We start from the raw sequence: 19212 nt of genomic DNA on the forward strand, positions 1-19212 counted from the left end.
AGGTGGGTGGATCACTTGAACTCTGGAGTTCGAGGCCAGCCTGGGCAAGATGGCGAAACCCCATCTCTAGAAAAAATAGAAAAATTAGCCAGGCATGGTGGTGTGTACCCGTAGTCCCAGCTACTTGGGATGCTGAGGTGGGAGAATGGCTTGAGCCTGGGAGACAGGTTGCAGTGTGCTGAGATTGCACCACTCCACTCCAGCCTGGGTGACAGAGCCAGACCCTGTCTCAAAAATAAATAAAGATGGCAAATTTTTATTTTTAGAAATATCGCTGTTCAGTTTAAGCAGTACTTTTGATGAATTTCTTTTTAACATTTTATTTTGAAATTATAGACTCAATTATAGAATTATAATTACAGAAATTATAAAAATGGTTTAGCATGATCCTGAGCTTCCCTGCAGTAAAGTTTTCTGTAGGATATACATTTCATGGCCTGGCACAGTGGTGCATGCCTGTAATTCCAACACTTTGGGTGGCTGAGGCTGGCACATCACTTGAGCTTATGAGTTTGAGACCAGCCTTGGCAACATGGCAAAACCCTGGCTTTACAAAAAACACAAAAATTAGCCAGGCATGTCGGGGGGTGCATGTAGTCTCTGCTGCTTGGGAGGCTGGAGTGGGAGGATTGTTTGAGTCCAGGAAGTCAAGGGTGCAGTGAGCTGTGATGGCCTCACTGCACTGCAGCCTGTATGACAGAGCAAGACCTTGTCCCTAAAAAATAAACGGATATGTTTTATTATTAAAGTTGGTAAATGTTTGGAGGGATTTAATGCATATGTTTGGCCTATAGAAACTTTTTTTTTTTTTTTAAACGTAGCATTTGTGATTTTTTTTTCTTTTCTTTTCTTTTTTTTTTGAGACAAGATCTCACTCTGTGCCCTAGGCTGGAGTGCAGTGGGGAGATCTTGGCTCACGGCTCACTGCAACCTCTGCCTCCCAGGCTTAAAGGGATCCTCCCACCTTAACCTCCTGTAGGACTACAGGCGTGTGCCACCATGCCTGGCTAAAGTTTTTTGGACGTTTTTGTAGAGACAGCGTTCACCATGTTCCCCAGGCTGGTCTTGAACTCCTGGTCTCAAGCAGTTTGCTCTCCTCAGCTTCCCAAAGTTCTGTGATTACAGACGTGAGCCACCATGCCCAGCCCATATGTGAATATTTAATATAATCACATAAACAGTATAATTGTGAAGCTCAAGCTGAGATTTTATTTCCCAGATAAAGCAACATCGTTTTATATATGGAAATTCTAAAATAAAGAACATTATCTCAATGTGGGAACATATCTATTTAAAAGTTAAATTCAAGAATACCATTTCTCCTGACATTTTGCTATGAAAAGTTTGAAACAAATAGAAAAGTTGAAGGAATTGTACTTGTGTACTTACCATCCAGGTTCTACAATTAGCATTTACTGTATTTATGTTAGCACATACTTTCCCGTTTCTCATTTTTACTGTTCATGCTTTTCACAGTATGTTGCAGACATCAGTACACTTAATAAGCATGCTTATCATTAACTTGAATTCTGTAGAACTTTACCATCACCCTAGAAAGTTTCCTGAAGCCTCTTCTCAGCCATTCTCCACCTTCACCCATAGAGGCAACCTGTCCTGCCTTTTTTCACCTTAGATTTGTCTGTTCTAGAACAAGTAATGTTCTTTTAATTAATTATACAACTCGCAGTGCTTAAGCTTGCATATATCAAATTCCTTAATTCTGTTCAGAGCCAAATTAGGTATTTTAAATGAGCATCCAAGTTAGTACTAGTATGGTATTTTTTTCTTTATTTTAAGACGAAGTCTTTCTCTGTTGCCCAGGTTGGTATGCAGTGGCGTGATTTCGATTCACTGCAGCCTCCACCTCCCACGTTCAAGTGATTCTCCTGCCTCAGCTTCCCAAGTAGCTGGGATTACAGGCGTATGCCACCACACCCAGCTTATTTTTGTACTTTTAGTAGAGATGGGGTTTCATCATGTTGGTCAAGCTGGTCTCGAACTTTTGACCTCAAGTGATCTGCCTGCCTGGACCTCCCAAAGTGCTGGAATTACAGGCATGAGCCACCATGCCTGGCCTACGATGGTATTTTTTTTTTTTATTATTATTATTTTTGAGACAGGGTTTTGCTCTTGTTGCCCAGACTGGAGTGCAATGGTGCGATCTCGGCTCACTGCAACCTCCGCCTCCCAGATTCAAGTGATTCTCCTGCCTCAGCCTCCTAAGCAGCTGGAAATTGCAGGCATGTGCCACCACGCCCTGCTAATTTTTGTATTGTTAGTAGAGACGGGGTTTCTCCATGTTGGTTAGGCTGGTGTTGAACTCCTGACCTTAGGTGATCCGCCTGCCTTGGCCTCCCAAAGTTCTGAATTACAGGTGTGAGCCACTGCTCCTGGCCTGGTACTTGTATGAGGAAATATTAATGCTGTACTTTTCACTTTTTGTTATCTTTATGTAGGACCACCCATAACACAATCAAGCTTGATAAACAGCCGTGACCAGCCTGGGACAAGTGCAGTGCCCAATCTTGCATCAGTGGGAACAAGACTACCTCCTCCTTTGCCCCAGAACCTCCTTTACACAGTTTCAGAACGTAAGTACATGTTGTTTGACTTAAAATTGACAGGGTATAGAAAAGCCAAGTTGTCTCATATCAGTATTACCCTTTAAAACATTGTAAATAGTTTCTGTTCTTATCGATTCTAAAAATTATATTTGTATTCACAATACAGTTTATCATGTGTTTGTGCTATATAGACATATTTTAATTTTGTGTGATATGGGAGAGAAAGGCAGGGCTTTCTGTTTCGGAGAATTTTACTCTGCCATGGAGTAGTAACATTTATTCTCTCCTTTTTATTTTTTTGAGATGGAGTCTCTCTGTCACCCAGGCTGGAGTGCAGTGGCGTAGTCTCTGCTCACTGCAACCTCTGCTTTCCAGGTTCAACTGATTCTCTTGCCTCAGCCTCCCAAGTAGCTGGGACAACAGGCACGTGCCACCGTGCCCAGCTAATTTTTGTATTTTTAGTAGAGATGGGGTTTCACCATGTTGGCCAGGCTGGTCTCAAACTCCTGACCTCAGGTGATCTACCTGCCTTGGCCTCCCAAAGTGCTGGGATTACAGGTGTGAATCACCTGTGCCCAGCCTAATGTCAAGTCCTTCTAAAGGAAATTTATTTTGATGCTTTTTTAAAAAATTGTTTATCCTATTGATTTTCTAAAATGTAAGATATATCTCCTAAGAAGTATACAAAAGAGCGGGTTAAATATGCCTAATAATTAACTTGCATACTGAAATGAAGATAGAGAGCATCATTTAAATTGTAATATTCTGTATTTAGGCTGTTTGTAACATTCACATTTAATTGTAATTAGAAGATTTTTCTTGGGCCTGGCACAGTGGCTCATTCCTGTAATCCTAGCCCTTTGGGAGGCCGAGGTGGGCAAATCACCTGAGGCTGGGAGTTCGAGACCAGTCTTACCAACATGGAGAAACCCTGTCTCTACTAAAAATGCAAAATTAGCTGGGCATGATGGAGCATGCCTGTAGTCCCAGCAACTCAGGAGGCTGAGGCAGGAGAATCGCTTGTACCTGGACGTAGGTCGCAGTGAGCTGAGATCGCACCACTGCACTCCAGCCTGGGTGACAGAGCAAAACTCTGTCTCAGGAAAAAACAAAACAAACAAACAAAAAACCATTTTTCTTGAATCCTAATTCTCTTTTATTTCTTAGGTGTTTTATTGTTTACTAAAGCTTTAAAAAATTACTTTCTTCAAAAACATTTTTTTAAAAGGTAGTTGGTTGTTAAAAATGTCAAATTAGAAGATTTTTTTTTTTTTTTTTAACAAGGCCAGGTAACTTTATGGATATGTTCATCTTTTATGTAACTGTGTTTATCATAAAGTTTGTTTTGCATTCTAAACATTTCTGTATGTCTTTCATGTCTTGGAGAGGCAATTCAGCAAACTTGTTAAGCCCAGTTTCAAATCCTGGTTTTATCATTTACTATCTTTGTGACCTTGAGTAAGTTGCTTAGCCTCTCTGTAGCTCAATTTCCTCTTTAAAATGAGAGTAATATTACCTCATTAAGGTTGTTTTGAGGAATAAATTAGTACATCTAAAGCATCTAAAAAAGTGCCTAGCCACTAGTAAGCTATAAGGATTCATTAGTATATTATTGTAGTTATTATTGTTTCCTGAAATTTCAAACTCTGAAATCAAATATATTAACTTCTTAAATCTGTACCTTCGACCATCCCTGTTTTTGTCAATGGAATAACACCCACCTAATGTCTAGAATTGAAACCTTCACAGGTCTGACTTATTGCTTTGCTTTTTTACATCTAGTTAATCAAAATATCTTTTTTCTTTGAAGTATCCGTTTCTATTTCTTCTTTGGCCTGTGCCGTCATCCACTCTAGATCACCTCACATTTGGATTGTTACTGCAGCCTACTTCACACCATTATGTTTTATGTTTAACTTCCTTAAGTCATACCACATAATGCTACTGAGCTAATTTTCCTGAGAAATCCAACCATGAAAGTTCCTTAAGAGAACTTTTTGGTGGCTACCATTTCTTTCTGAGCCATCAATAAACCCCTCTCTAGGGCTTCTAACTCCTTTTTTTTTTTTGTCTTTTTCTTTTTTTCGAGACAAAGTCTTGCTCTGTCACCCAGGCTGGAGTGCAGTGATGCAGTCTCAACTCCCTGCAACCTTTGCCTCTCGGGTTCAAGCAATTCTTATGCCTCAGCCTCCCAAGTAGCTGGGATTATAGGAATGTATCACTATACCCAGCTAATCTTTTTGTATTTTTAGTAGAGACAGGGTTTTGTCATGTTGGCTAGGTGTCAAACTCCTGGCCTCAAGTGATCTGGCCGCCTTGGCCTTGCAAAGTGTGCTGGGATTACAAGTGTGAGCTGCCACTCCTGGCCTTTTTTTTTTTTTTTTTTTTTTGAGACAGGGTCTCACTCTATTCCCCAGGCTGAAGTGCAGTGCTGCCATCTTGGCTCACTGCAACCTCAACCTTCCAGGCTAAGTGATCCTCCTACCTCAGCCACCCAAATAGCTGGGGCCACAGGCATGTGCCACCACACCCGGCTAATTTAAAAAATTTTTTTATAGAGATGGAGTCTCACTATGTTGCTCAGGCTGGTCTCAAATTTCTGGGCTCATGTTTCTCCCACCTGAGCATCCCAAAGGGTTGGGATTACAGGCATGAGCCACCGTTACTGGCCTTTAACTCTTTCAATAATCTACCTCTTCCTTCTTGGCAATCTTTGTCCACTGTTCTTCAACATGCACCTTCTCTGGTCATGCCAATTATACCCTTTCTGTGCCCATGTCATGACTCAACTCCCCCCGCCCCCATCTTCTTTCCTACCAATATACTCTGTCTTCACCTCTTTCTAGGCCCAAATTCTAAGTATACTTGGAAGACATTATTGCTCTCTTCTTTCTATCTATCTATCTAGACAGAGTCTCACTTTGTTACCCAGGCTGGAGTGCGGTGGTGAAATCTCAGCTCATTGCAACCTCTGCCTCCCAGGTTCAAGTGATGCTTGTGCCTCAGCCTCCAGTTAGCTGGGATTACAGGTGCCCACCACCACACCTGGCCAATTTTTGTATTTTTAGTAGAGATGGGGTTTCACCATGTTGGCAAGGCTGGTCTCAAACTCCTGACCTCAGGTGATCCGCCCGCCTTGGCCTCTCAGAGTGCTGGGATTACAGGCATGAACCTCTGTGCCTTGCCTATTGCTCTGTTTTAAACTCTTACAATACCAAAAAGCATTTATTACATAATGACATATATATAGGCCTACTGTTTGATTTTTTAAAATATACGTAAATCTTACATTCAACTGAGCTTCTACAGAACAGAAATCACATTTGATACTTAAGTAATTGTTTTTCCTGTTTCATATTTAGTATCTCTCTCTATTCTGATGGCTATAGTATCTTTTCATAGAACATGTTTGTTACTTATTTTTTAATTATGGGAAATCTCAAATATATATAAAAGTAAAGAGGACAGTATATTGAACTCCGGTGTACCCAGTATAATGAAGTTCTTTGTACTTATCCCTCAGTTTCAGCCGTTATCAATTTATAGCGAAGCCTCTTTTATCTATTTCCCCCTGAATCAGCTCTTAATATTGTTTGCCTTTTGGACTTGTAAATATGAAAAAGTGGACTATTTATTCCAGAGTGTGTAGCAGATGGCATATTTTTATGCTGTTAAATTTGGTATTATGACTCATGATAAAAATTCCATCTTTTTAATTTAAAAAAAATCTGGCAATTACCATTTATTTTTATATTGTTAAATTTAACATTGTGACTCACTCTATAAATATTCCATTTGGTTTTAATTTTTAAAAATCTGGCAGTTGCCATTTATTTCAGTGACTTAGCTTAATAAATAAATTAATTTGGCAAATATTTGTTGAATGTCTACTATGTGTCAGGCATCATGCCAGACACTAAGGAGCCAAGGTGAATAAGATTAATTAGATCTCATGTTTTTTGAAATCCATTTTTCTGTTTTATTTAAAAGTAAGACTATTTTGTGATAGATGAGTAAAGGCTTTTGAGAACTGTATTTCCAAATTATTATTTTTTTTGAGACAGTCTTGCTCTGTTGCCCAGGCTGGAGTGCAGTGGCGCAACCTTTACCCCCCAGGTTTAAGCTTGTGCCCCAGCCTCCTGGGTAGTTGGGACTACAGTTGTGGGCCCCCATGCCCAGCTAATTTTTGTATTTTTAGTACAAATAGGGTTTCGCCATGTTGGCCAGGCAAGTCTCAAACTCTTGGCCTCAAGTTATCTGCCTGCCTCAGCTTCCCAAAGTGCTGGGATTATAAGTGTGAGCCACCGTGCCCAGCCTCTAAACTCATTTAAGACTGGTAACATTTCTAAGAAAATTCTTGGGACCAGTACAGTTAGCAGTTTCTTATTTTGGCAGGTTAAGGTCTGTATATGAAAATATCTTACTTTAATTTTAAAAATACATTTTTAAACTGAAGAAAGGACATAAGGATAATTTTAAAAAAAATTTATTTAAAAGTTTTGAAATTTTTAGTAGACACAGGTTCTTGCTTTGTTGCCCAGGCTGGTCTCAAACTGTGGGCTCAATTGATACTCCCGCCTCAGCCTCCCAAAGTGCTGGGATTACAGGTGTGAGCCATCACACCCGACCTCAAGGACAATCTTTTAATTAAACAAAAAAAAATCTTTTGTATATAGAGGCAGGGTTTTGCTGTCTTGCCCAGGCTGGGTGTCTAAGCAGTTCTCTTGCCTTGGCCTCCCAAAGTGGGTAGGATTATAGGCATAAGCCACTATGCCTGACTCCATCTTTTAATATTTGATTTCATGAAATAACACTACATTTTCCCCCCATTTTTGTCTTAGACCAATAAAAGGTGATAATTTCCCATTAGCATTTGTGAATTACTGCTTTAGAGGATTGTCTTCTATGCTGCATCAGTATTGATAAACAGATTTGATTGGTTGGCAACTGAATATTTTGAAAGTTATAGAATATTCATATTGAACACTTCAGAAGTCTGCTATGCAGAGAAATGTGTGGTTTTCTTTCTTGTCAAATCTGATTCTAAAATTTATAGAGAAATTTTGAAAACTAGTAGAGTTCCTGATAATCTAAACATTAAAAAGGGGGAGATGTGTAGTATAGTTTGTCAGGCATAAGTTTATTTATTTATTTATTTTTAGACAGAGTCTTGCTCTGTTGCCCAGGCTGGAGTGCAGTGGTGCGATCTCAACTCACTGCAACCTCCGCCTCCGCCTCCTGATTTCAAGCAATTCTTTTGCTTCAGCCTCCCCAGTAGCTGGGATTACAGGCACACACCACCAAGCCCGGCTAATTTTTTTTGTATTTTTAGTAAAGACAGGGTTTCACCATGTTGGCTAGGCTGGTTCGAAACTCCTGACCTCAGGTAATCCTCCCGACTCAGCCTCCCAAAGTGCTGGGATTACAGGGGTGAGCCACCACTCTTGGCCTCAGTTTTTAATATCCTTCTATTAACTTTTCTAATAAGTTTTTAATATTTTTCTATTCAGTTGATTTTAAGATAGTTTTTGAGCTGGGAGTGGTGGCTCATGCCTGTAATCCCATCTCTTTGAGAGGCTAAGGCAGGCAGATCACCTGAGGTCAGGAGTTTGAGACCAGCGTGATCAACATGGTGAAATCCCATCTCTACTAAAAATACAAAAATTAGCTGGTTGTGGTGGCAGGCGCCTGTAATTCCAGCTACTGGGGAGGCTGAGGCCAGGGAATCACTTGAACCTGGGAGGCAGCGGTTGCACTGAGCTGAGATTGCGCCGTTGCACTCTAGCCTAGGCAGCAAGAGCGAAACGCCGTCTCAAAAAAATAAATAAAATAAAATAGTTTTAAAAATATTTTTGTGTTTAAGTCAGACAATTGAATCCTTCACATTGTTCAAGTTTATTTTTCTAAATACAGGTCAAGCATTCCCTGTCTGAAATGCTCCAAAATTAGAAACTTTTTGAGTGCCAGTATGATGCTGAAAGGAATTACTCATTGAAGCATTTTGGATTTTGGATTTTAAGATTCGTGATGTTCAGCCAGTAACTATAATTCAGAGATTCAAAAATGAAAAAATCTGAAATCTGAAACAGTTCTGGTCTCAAACCTTTTGGATATGGGATACTCAACTTATACTATAATTGGTAATTTCAAAAAGATTAGAAGTTTGGTTCAAATAAAGTAAAAAGCTATATGTATGTTTTCAGTGTGTAATGAGAACTTGAGCTATCTTAAAAGTTAAACAAGTTGGGAAAGTTTGTTAAGTCATGGATATTTTATTGTTATTAAAATTAATATTAAAATTCACAGCCAGAAAATACAGGTGAAAATGCATATCAAATGGTGTTTAGTTGTACAAATTATATCAATAAGGACCCAAAGTAAACACAGAAAAGCGAAATCTGGATTTTTGAAGGTAGGAGTTGGAGTCTGCTCCATGTTAGGTACTAGGAATATACAGATAAATAAGAAATGGTCATCCAAGAATCTAAAAATCTAATAGTGGGAAAGAAATAGATTTAAAAAAATCCACAAAATGAAAACTCATTACACTATTTTGCTATTACAGCTAAAAAAAAAAACCCCAGGTAACAAAGGAACTAATTCTGTGAGAAATAAAGCACTCATTTAGGCTGCGGTTGTCACTTGTTTTGGAGAAAGAAAAGTTGGATGTTAAAATAAGAAATAGAATTACCTGATTGTAAAACTGAATAGGATATACACAGTTCCTGGTAAAGTTAATACTGGCTGGATGCAGTGGTTTACCCCTGTAATCCCAGCACATTCAAAGGCCAAGGTTGGGAGGATTGCTTGAGCCCAGGAGTTCAAGGCTGCAGATAGTGCCATTATACTCTAGTCCGGACAGCAGAGAGAAGTAAGACCCGGTCTTAAAAAAAAAAAAAAAAAATTGATTATAATTTAGAAAAGACTTTGAAATTTTGTTACTTTTCTTGAGTTAAAATGTCATAGACCCTGTGAAAATAACTTAAATAACGAACTGTATTTGGAATTTTGTGTAAAGACAGTAGTCAACTGTTAAAATCAACTATTTCCTCTGAAGTACTTAAAATTTTCCCATGCTCCCGCCCTCTTTATTTCTTTTTGAGACAGAGTCTTGTTGTGCTGCCCAGCTAGAGGGTGGTGGCATCATGGCTCATTGTAGCCTCAACCTTTCAGACTCTGGAAATCCTCCTACCTCAGCCTCCTGAGTAGTCGGGACCACAGGCATGCGCCACCATGCCCAGCTGATTTTTTAAATTATTTATAAAGATGAGATCTTTCTGTGTTGCCGAGGCTGGTCTTGACCTCCTGGGCTTGAGCTGTCCCCCCATCTTAGTCCCCCAAAGTGCTGGGATTACAGGCATAAGCCACCACGCCCAGCTTACCCCAATTTTAAAAACATTTATTTATTTATTTACTTTTTTTTTTTAGAAACAGGGTCTTGCTCTGTTGCCCAGGGTGGAGTGTAGTGGCGTGATTCTAGCTCACTGCAGCCTTGAACCCCTGGGCTTAAGTGGTCACCCCACCACAGCCTCCCAAATAACTAGACTGTACAGGCACATGCCACACCATGCCCAGCTAATGTTGAAATTTTTTGTAGAGAGTTGCTGTGTTGCCTAAGATGGTCTCAAACTCCTGGCCTGGAGCAGTCCTCTCACCTTGGCCTACCAGAGTGCTTGGATTACAGACCTGAGGCATTGCATTTGGACCCCTAATTTTTTTTTTTTTTTTTTTTTTTTTTGCGTGGGGGTTTCTTAGAGAAAGAAGAACCAGAGAACTTGCTAGAAAGGAGACCAGAGAACTTGCTAGATAAAATCTTAAAGAGCTGTACCACTGCAACCTCCAAGTTTTAACTCACCAACTCAGTATATACTTTGGCTTTTACAAGACTATTATTAAGTAAAATATACTATCTTTTCTACCTTGCTTTTGGTCTGTTCTGCTTCTTGAAGAAGCATAGTAAAGATACTTTCTAACTGCTAAGTTTGTTCATTGTACTGGATGTGTGAAAAAGTAAGAGTAGTAGGTAACATCCTGGATTCTAGAGACCGATTCTTAGGTTGAAGATAACTGTCCAGTCTTAATATGAATTCACATAAATCTTTATCTTTCAGAAAATACTTTCCTACTAACTGTATAAAATTGTTAAAACACTATAGATCTAAATTTGAGTTTTGCTCATTTAATTCTGTGGCATACACAATATTTCTATGTAGAATAATGGATTTGATGGCTAGAAAAGTAAGTCAGTGTCTAATAGAGTCCTTGTATATTGTCTAGAGCAGGGGTCCCCACCCCCCAGGTCACGGTGGCATTAAATTATCATAGGAGAACCAACCGTATTGTAAATTGCACATGCGAAAGATCTAAGTTGCGTACTCTGTATGAGAATCCAGTGCCTGATAATCTGAAGTGGAGCAGTTTCAAACTAAAGTCATCACCTCCACCCACTCCCGCCAATTGTGGAAAAATTGTCTTCCATGGAACCGGTCCCTAGTGTCAGAAAGCTTGGGGACTGCTGGTCTAGAGGCTTTCTCCCCCTTGTGTTTGGTCTGATTCATGTTGTATTAGTTGTGATATTGTCTGTTTCAACATACAGATATTCATCCAAAGAAATACTTAATTGTCATTTGGGTACTTTAAGCTTTCATTTTTTCTTTAAGTGACTGTTTGATTTATATTATGCATCAGGCACTGTTTAGGCCTTGGAACTTCCCAAGTGTACCAGGAACCTTGTATTCTAATTGAGAAGACACATAAATATGGCCAGTATTGGGAAGATGTAGCTTTTTATTTTTTCTGGAGTTGAGTTTTTAGCTTAAAACTTATCATTTTTTTCCTGTGAATACTCTTAAAGACAAAATCAGGAAAATTATACAGAGTGGGTAAAATTTTAGGTTGAATAAAGGCTGTCTTTATTCTGACTAGAGTTAATATTAAGAAGTTGAAAATATTGATATTAGGCATGTTACCTATATTAACAATTTAAGATGAGAACATGAACTTGGGATGTTTGCAGTTTGGAAACTCTCTACCCTGACCAAAACTAAACTGAATGAATATAAATTCTGACAGACTGATCTTCACCATTACTGTAACCTATTTGATATTGAACATTTTTTTATTATGTAGCTGGGCGTGTGGGCATGTAACTGTAGTCCCAGCCCCTTGGGAGACTGAGGCAGGGGAAGATCCCTTGAGGCCAGGAGTTCCAGCTGCAGTGAGCTGTGATCACACCTATGAATAACCACTGTACTTTAGCCTGGATAACATAGTAAGACCTCATCTCAAATTTAAAAGAGAAAACATATTATTATGGAAAATTTCAAATACAACATACATAAAAGTAGACTGTATAATGTAGTGAATCTCCATGTACTTATTTCTGGCTTCAACAGTTAATCAATGTGGTTAATCTTGCTTCATCCATAATCTACTCCTGATGATTATTTTAGTGCTGTGGGGTTTGTTTTTTCTGTTTTTGTTTTTTGACAAAGTCTTGCTCTGTCACCCAGCCTTCAGTACGGTGGCATAATCTTGGCTCTCTGCAGTCTTGACCTCAGCAGTCCTCCTGTCTCAGCCTCATGAGTAGCTGGCAGCACAGATGCATGCCACCACACATGGCTGATTTTTAAATTTTTTGTAGAGATGAGTGCTCCCAATGTTGCCCAGGCTGGTCTCAAACTCCTGGGCTCAAGCAGTCCTCCAGCCTCAGCCTCCCAAAGTGCTGGGATTACAGATGTGAGCCATCACACCCGACCTTAGTTTTTATTTTTGGTTTTTCTTTTATGACTCCTCAAAATTTAGCTTAATGACATGATTGTTTTAGAATAAGTCCCAAACATAACAGCATTTTATCTGTAACAACTTATGTATCTTTAGAGATAAAAATTATACATACATACACACAAAATCATACATACACACAGTACTATTATCACAGTCCCCCCAAAATTTGTAACAGTTTACTATTGCTTGTGAAATATCCAGTTAGTTTTCATATTTCCCAATTGTATCATAAATGCCCTTTTATATCTGGTTTATTTGAAGCTATATCCAAACAGAGTTATACCTTACGTTTAGTTGATATCTTAAGTCTTTATAGAAATATTCCTTACTTTTTTTTCCCCCCCCTTGGCATTTATTTGTTGAAGAAACAGATCATTTGTCCTGAAGAATTTTCTCACATTTTAGACTTGGCAGATTCATGTTCTGGGGTCATCTAACACATTCCTCTGTCCCCTGTATTCCCTGTAAATTGGAAGTTAGAGCTAGGTATTTGATAAGATTCATTTTTTTTCTTTTTCTGGCAAGAACATTTTATAGATAGCGTTATGTACTTCCTACACAGTGCATTATAATGCTCATGATGTCTGGTTGTCTCTTTTCTGTATTATAAATATTGATGAGTGTGTAGAGGTGTTTTCATCCTGATCCATTCATTTTAAAACTTCCTTGATGGTTTCAACAGCCGTTTTTGATCATCGCCTGGATTTGCCGTTGTATATGAAACTCTAAATGTATAGTTTCTTCTGCATTTATTGCTGGCATTCCATATAGTTGACTGTAACAACCATTTGGTTAACCTGAAATGCAGTTTTTACAGAAGACACATGATATATGTATTCTCTTTCATTTATCAATTGAAAGAATGAGTTGATTGCCTAGTTTTTTCCAAAGGGAACTCCTGGTTTTTTGTTTTTTTCTTTTTAAGTATCATTATGAACTCATGAATTTTTAACACTTGATATGTTTCACTCCATTATAGTCTTTTTTGATGTTCAGATTGTCTCATCTTTAATCAGTGGGAGCCTCTTCATGTTGGCTTCTGATCTTTTTTTTTTTTTTTTTTTTTAATTTTTGACATGCCAGTCTTTGGTAACTCTCTTGCGTCTGGAAGGACAAGGTATACCAAGGAAGTACCAGGCTCATCTTACAGATTTTCTGCCCTGACCTAGAATTGGCCCTTTGTCTAAAGAACTCTGTTGCTTTTATAAGTAGTATTTAGAGACTCAGTAGGAATTGTTTAAGAAAGTCAGGCTACATTTGAATTAATTGCCATCTTTTTGAGGTATTTGTTTTTTTATTTTAATTTATTTATTATTATTTTATTTTATTTTTTTGAGACGGAGTCTTACTTTGCCACCCAGGCTGGAGTACAGTGGCGCGGTCTCGGCTCACTACATCCTCTGCCTCCTGGGTTCAAGCAATTCTCTGCCTCAGCCTCCCAAGTAGCTGAGATTACAGGCACCCACCACGTTTGGCTAATTTTTTTGTATTTTTAGTAGAGACGGGGTTTCACCATCTTGGCCAGGCTGGTCTTGAACTCCTGACCTCGTGATCCACCCACCTCAGCCTCCCAAAGTGCTGGGATTACAGGCGTGAGCCACCGCACCCGGCCTTGTTTTTTATTTTGAGGCAGAGTCTTTCTGTGTCACCCAGACTGGAGCGCAGTGGCGCGATCTCAGCTCACTGCAACCTCTGCCTCCTGGGTTCAAGTGATTCTTGTGCCTCAGCCTCCAGAGTAGCTGGGATTACAGATGTGCACCATCATGCCTGGCTAATTTTTGTAATTTTAGTAGAGATGGGGTTTTACCATGTTGCCCAGCCTGGTCTGAAATTCCTGAGCTCAAGGGATCCACCTGCCGTGGCCTCCCGAAGTGCTAGGATTATAGGTATGAGCCATTGTGCTCGGCCTTTCTAAAGTATTTGAATTGTATGTTCTTTGTCAGTAGTTTTAAAAACAGACATTTGGCAAAGTAGCCTTTTGGTTTCCAGTTTACTTTGAGACAGCTATGATTAATTAGATACACTCAGTACATTGAGTGATGTATCATACATTTAAAGTAGTCATAAAGACTAAGATTGTACTTCCCATTTTTCTATGTATTTATGTATTTTTATTTTTTAATTAAATTTTTTTCTTTTAAAGACAGCATCTCACCCTGTCACCTAAGCTGGAGTACAGTGGCACAATCGTGGCTCACTGCAGCCTCGACCCTCTGGCTCAAGTGATTCTCCCGCCTTAGCCTCCCAAATAGCTAGGATTACAGGCGTGCACCCCCACGCGTGGCTAATTTTTAAAATATTTAGTGGAGACAGTGTCTCAGTATGTTACTCAGGCTGGTCTCAAACTGCTGGGCTCAAGTAATCCTCACACCTTGGCCTCCTAAATTGTTGGGATTGTAGATGTCAGCCACTGCACCTGGCCCCGTTTTTCTCTTTAACATACTACTTCATTCTGCTGATAGGTCACTCTTCACAAGTAATTCTCTGCCATTGATTGTGTGCTTACAACTATTTGTTCACCTCGTTGAGAATATGTTAAACTGGGCCAGGCATGGTGGCTCATGCCTGTAATCCCAGAATTTTGGGAGGCCAACATGTGTGGATCACCTGAGGTCAGGAGTTTGAGACCAGCCTGGCCAACATGATGAAACCCCGCCTCTACTAAAAATACAAAAAATTAGCTGGGCATGGCGGCAGGCGCCTGAAATCCCAGCTACTCGGGAGGCTGAGACAGGAGAATTGCTTAAACCTGGGAGGCGGAGGTTGCCGTGAGCCCAGATCATGCAGTACTCCAGCCTGGGTGACAGAGTGAGACTGAGGCAGGAGAATTGCTTAGACCTGGGAGGCGGAGGTTGCCGTGAGCCCAGATCATGCCGTGAGCCCAGATCATGCAGCCCAGATCATGCAGTACTCCAGCCTGGGTGACAGAGTCTCAAAAAAAAAAAAAAAAAGAAAAGAAAAAGAAAAAAAAATATGTTAAATTGCTTTGCAGTGTAATACTTAGCTGATTCTTTTTAAATGTACTTTTTTTTTTCCCCATCAACTTTTAAGTTCCAGGGGACATATGTAGGATGTACAGGTTTGTTACATAGGTAAATGTGTGCCATGGTGGATTGCTGCACAGATCAACCTACCACCTAGGTATTAAGCCCAACATCCATTAGAAATGTAAATTTTAAAAGGGTTAATGCTAAGTGCACAGTTATACAGATGATTTGTTACTTCCTCTTTTGCTTCTTATATAGGAAGAAAAGGGTAGTGAAGTTTAGCATCTCTATATTCCCTTTAGAGACTTACTATGAAACCAAGTGGTTCCTTTCCTGTCTTATTAAGGTGCATTTAAAATATTTAGGGATTTTACAGCTTTTAAGGACATTTCACCAGGTATAAAAAAAAATTCAAGGCTGGACGCCAGGCCCGGTGGCACTTTGGGAGGCTGAGGCAGGTGGATCACGAGGTCAGGAGATCGAGACCATTCTGTCTAGCATGGTGAAACCCTGTCTTTACTAAAAATACAAAACAATTAGCCAGGTGTGGTGGCAGGCGCCTGTAGTCTCAGCTACTTGGGAGGCTGAGGCAGGAGAATGATGTGAACCTGGGAGGCAGAGCTTGCAGTGAGCGCCGCTGCATTCCAGCCTGGGCGACAGAGCAAGACTCCGTCTCAAAAAAAACCTCAAAATCCACTTTATTTTGTCTTGTGTCACATAGTAAATGTCTGATGTTGGACATATATAATAACTAAATCTTATAAATACGTCTCAAATGGGGTTATCAGTGAAAAAGATACTATTAAATGGACACCCAAAGGGATTTTGCTCCTTGACACCTTGTCTTTTTCTAATCCCGTTCTTCAGATTTTGGCTTCATTGTGTGTGCATTCTTGCATCAGCCTATATATAAATCCTAAATGTGTTTTCTTTCAAAAAGTGCTTCTTAATATCCAGGATGATTTCATGTGTCCAGTGCTGTGCTGGTCTGTTTGTCTTTTTTTTTTTGAGACAGAGTCTTACTTTGTCGCCTAGGTTGGAGTGGCATGATCTTGGCTCACTGCAACCTCCACCTCCCGGGTTCAAGCAGTTCTTTGCCTCAACCTCCCTAGTAGCTGGGATTACAGGTGCCTGCCACCATGCCTGGCTAATTTTTGTATTTTTAGTAGAGACTGGGTTTCACCATCTTGGCCAGGCTGGTCTTGAACTCCTGACCTCGTGGTCCACCTGCCTCAGCCTCCCAAAATGCTGAGATTACAGGCGTGAGCCACGTGAGCCACTGTGCCTGGCCTGTCCTTTTCCCTTTCTCAATTTTTGTTACCCATGTGCTCACAGAGATAACACATTTTCACTATCTTTAGTTTTTTCTTTGGAGCATTTCTTATTCTTTGTGAAGGTATGCAGGTAGTGGTTTGTTCTTAATGCCTTTTTCTTTTATTCTGCCCTTAGATATGGAAGCATATTTTGTGCAAACCTGAAATTATGTGGGTTGGTTGGAGGGGGGTGGTTTTCTTTTTAATGGATATGACAGTTTTCATACCTGCATATCTCATTGGATAGAAAAATTGTGTATAATTAGTAGCTCAGGGCTCCTTTTTCTAATAACCTGATATGGTTCACTGTTCAGCTTTGGATACAATTAGCATGTAGTGTTCTCCACTTAAGATCAGAAAAGATGGAGATTATATATACTACCTAATTCTTATTCTTTTCTTTATACCTCGATGGATCCTAACCAGTTGCATGTCTGTTCTTTCTTGAGTTAGAAAGAATCCCAGGGACATCTTTCTGTACTTCTATTCCTGTTGGTTTAATTTCTCTGTTTTTGGCTCAAAGTCTCAGGAAACACATCATCACCTAAGAGAAGCTTGTGACTCTCATTCCCAGCTGCCCTCCTATTCTTTCCTCTGTAGGACAGCCCATGTACTCTCGTGAACATGGTGCTGCTGCATCTGAGCGACTTCAGTTGGGGACACCGCCTCCTCTGTTGGCAGCTCGTTTGGTGCCACCTCGAAACCTCATGGGATCCTCCATTGGGTACCATACCTCAGTCTCCAGCCCTACCCCTCTGGTTCCAGGTAAGCTTTGCTACAGATGGCCATCCACCTCACTGATCTTTTTTACCTTAAGCTGGCCAGCCTAAGCAGTGACCTGGCATCCTGATCTGCTGTCATAAAGTCCCATTAAAGCTCATAGGTAGTTTTATTTTCTGTTCCTTTGCTTCTTTGGTTTGTCTCTAGTGGCTGCTAGATGATTAGGCCTGTGTATCTGTCATCTCTGGTGTCCTCTATATTTACTTTCAGTGCCTCGGTAACAAAGTGATGCTAGTTCCTTGAGCTAGTTTCTAATCAGGTAGATAGGAAGATAATATCTACTTGAATGTTTTCTGATTAGTTATACATTGTAATAAACTAGGTTAATTTTTCTTTGAAACAAAATGAAAATAAACATCTGGTTTCTTGCCGATCATGTCCTTTTTTCCCTTTTGCCCCTTATATGGTCCTTTTGCCCCTTGTATGGTCCTTTTCCCCCTTGTATGTGTGTATAATGTAGCGATTCTTAAAAATTCTTTTGTCCTATTGACATAGGTATTTTGAAGGATCTGTGGAGTGCTTTGTAGGTGTTTCATGAGGTGTTTTTAACCCTTTCTCACTTTGCCTTTAGATCTTACTCATCTTAATTAACTAAAGGGCTTTTAAGTTAATTGGTGTTCTGTGTATTCCCAGGATTTATAGCACAAGGTCATTTGATTATGTAACTTCTTTAAAACTTTCTGCAGTCTTAACTGTAGGAGATTTTCTGTCAGTAGTGCCAAGTGGTAACTGAAAATTTTTAATCATAATTTGCTGATCCATTTTTAAAAAGATAAAGCAGTATTCATTTTGTATGTTATATTGCATGTAATTTTTAGAGTTGGCATAACCAGGGAAGCTGTTACTTTACATATCATTTTCAAACTGTATCATTCTTCAACACGTTGAAATTTAATAAGAAACTATGTTAGATTTACTTTTAAGCTAGACATATTACAGTGTGTTTCCATCAGGAGGGAATGCTCACAATTAAATACTGTCTTTAGTTGTCTTAAAGAAACAAAAAATTATAAAGAGAAGTTAGAGCAAAAGCTAAAATAATTAAGTATGAAGCCCCCAAAATACTCTTCGGCAGATAACTATAATCATAGTCCTGTAACCATTGAGGCAAAATTATTTGTTTTTATTTGTTTTTTTTTTTTTTTTTTTGAGACGGAGTCTGACTCTGCTACCCAGGCTGGAGTGCAAGGGTGTGATCTTGGCTCACTGAAACCTCCACCTCCAGGGTCCAAGCGATTCTCCTGCCTCAGCCTCCTGAGTAGCTGGGATTACAGGCGTGCATCACCAAGCCCAGCTAATTTTTGTATTTTTAGTAGAGACGAGGTTTCACCATGTTGGTCAGGCTGGTCTCGAACTCCTGACCTTGTGATTTACCCACCCTGGCCTCCCAAAGTACTGGAATTATAGGCGTGAGCCACTACACCTGACCCAATTATTTGGTTTTATTAATCATCATCAGGAAACTTTGAGACTGAATGCAAGCCTTAGGAATGAAATAAAAAATCTCTAATAGGAATGTCATTGTGATAATAATTTATTAAATTTTCTGTTCCATCCTTCTCTGAGGAGGACAGTACAAATGCCCCAAATGATTACTTTTCAACATAATTTAACGTTTTATTAGAGGGAGACAGTTCTTAATCTAGTGATGTCTTTTTTGTGTAATTCCATGAGCTGTTCTTAAAACCCGGAAAAAGGGGAAACGTGGGGGTGGGGGGAAGAGAAGGAATGCCAGCCAGCAGTTCTAGTTCTTATATTAGATATCTCAGAATCACCTGTGCT

General features: G+C 39.6%; 1 protein-coding gene across 2 annotated transcripts in view; it reads left to right on the top strand.

The window, feature by feature from the left end:
- Positions 1-19212, top strand: part of RBM27 (RNA binding motif protein 27) — an 86050-nt gene that overhangs the window by 32676 nt on the left and 34162 nt on the right. The window contains exons 8-9 of one of the 2 annotated variants that reach the window (XM_005558140.4): positions 2457-2591; positions 17251-17415. In XM_005558140.4, the coding sequence (XP_005558197.1) occupies positions 2457-2591; positions 17251-17415 (300 nt within the window). The remainder of the gene's footprint in view (positions 1-2456; positions 2592-17250; positions 17416-19212) is intronic. The other variant, XM_005558141.4, reaches the window with a different exon arrangement.

This window comes from Macaca fascicularis, chromosome 6 (genome assembly GCF_037993035.2).
Source record: "Macaca fascicularis isolate 582-1 chromosome 6, T2T-MFA8v1.1".
Taxonomy (NCBI): domain Eukaryota; kingdom Metazoa; phylum Chordata; class Mammalia; order Primates; family Cercopithecidae; genus Macaca; species Macaca fascicularis.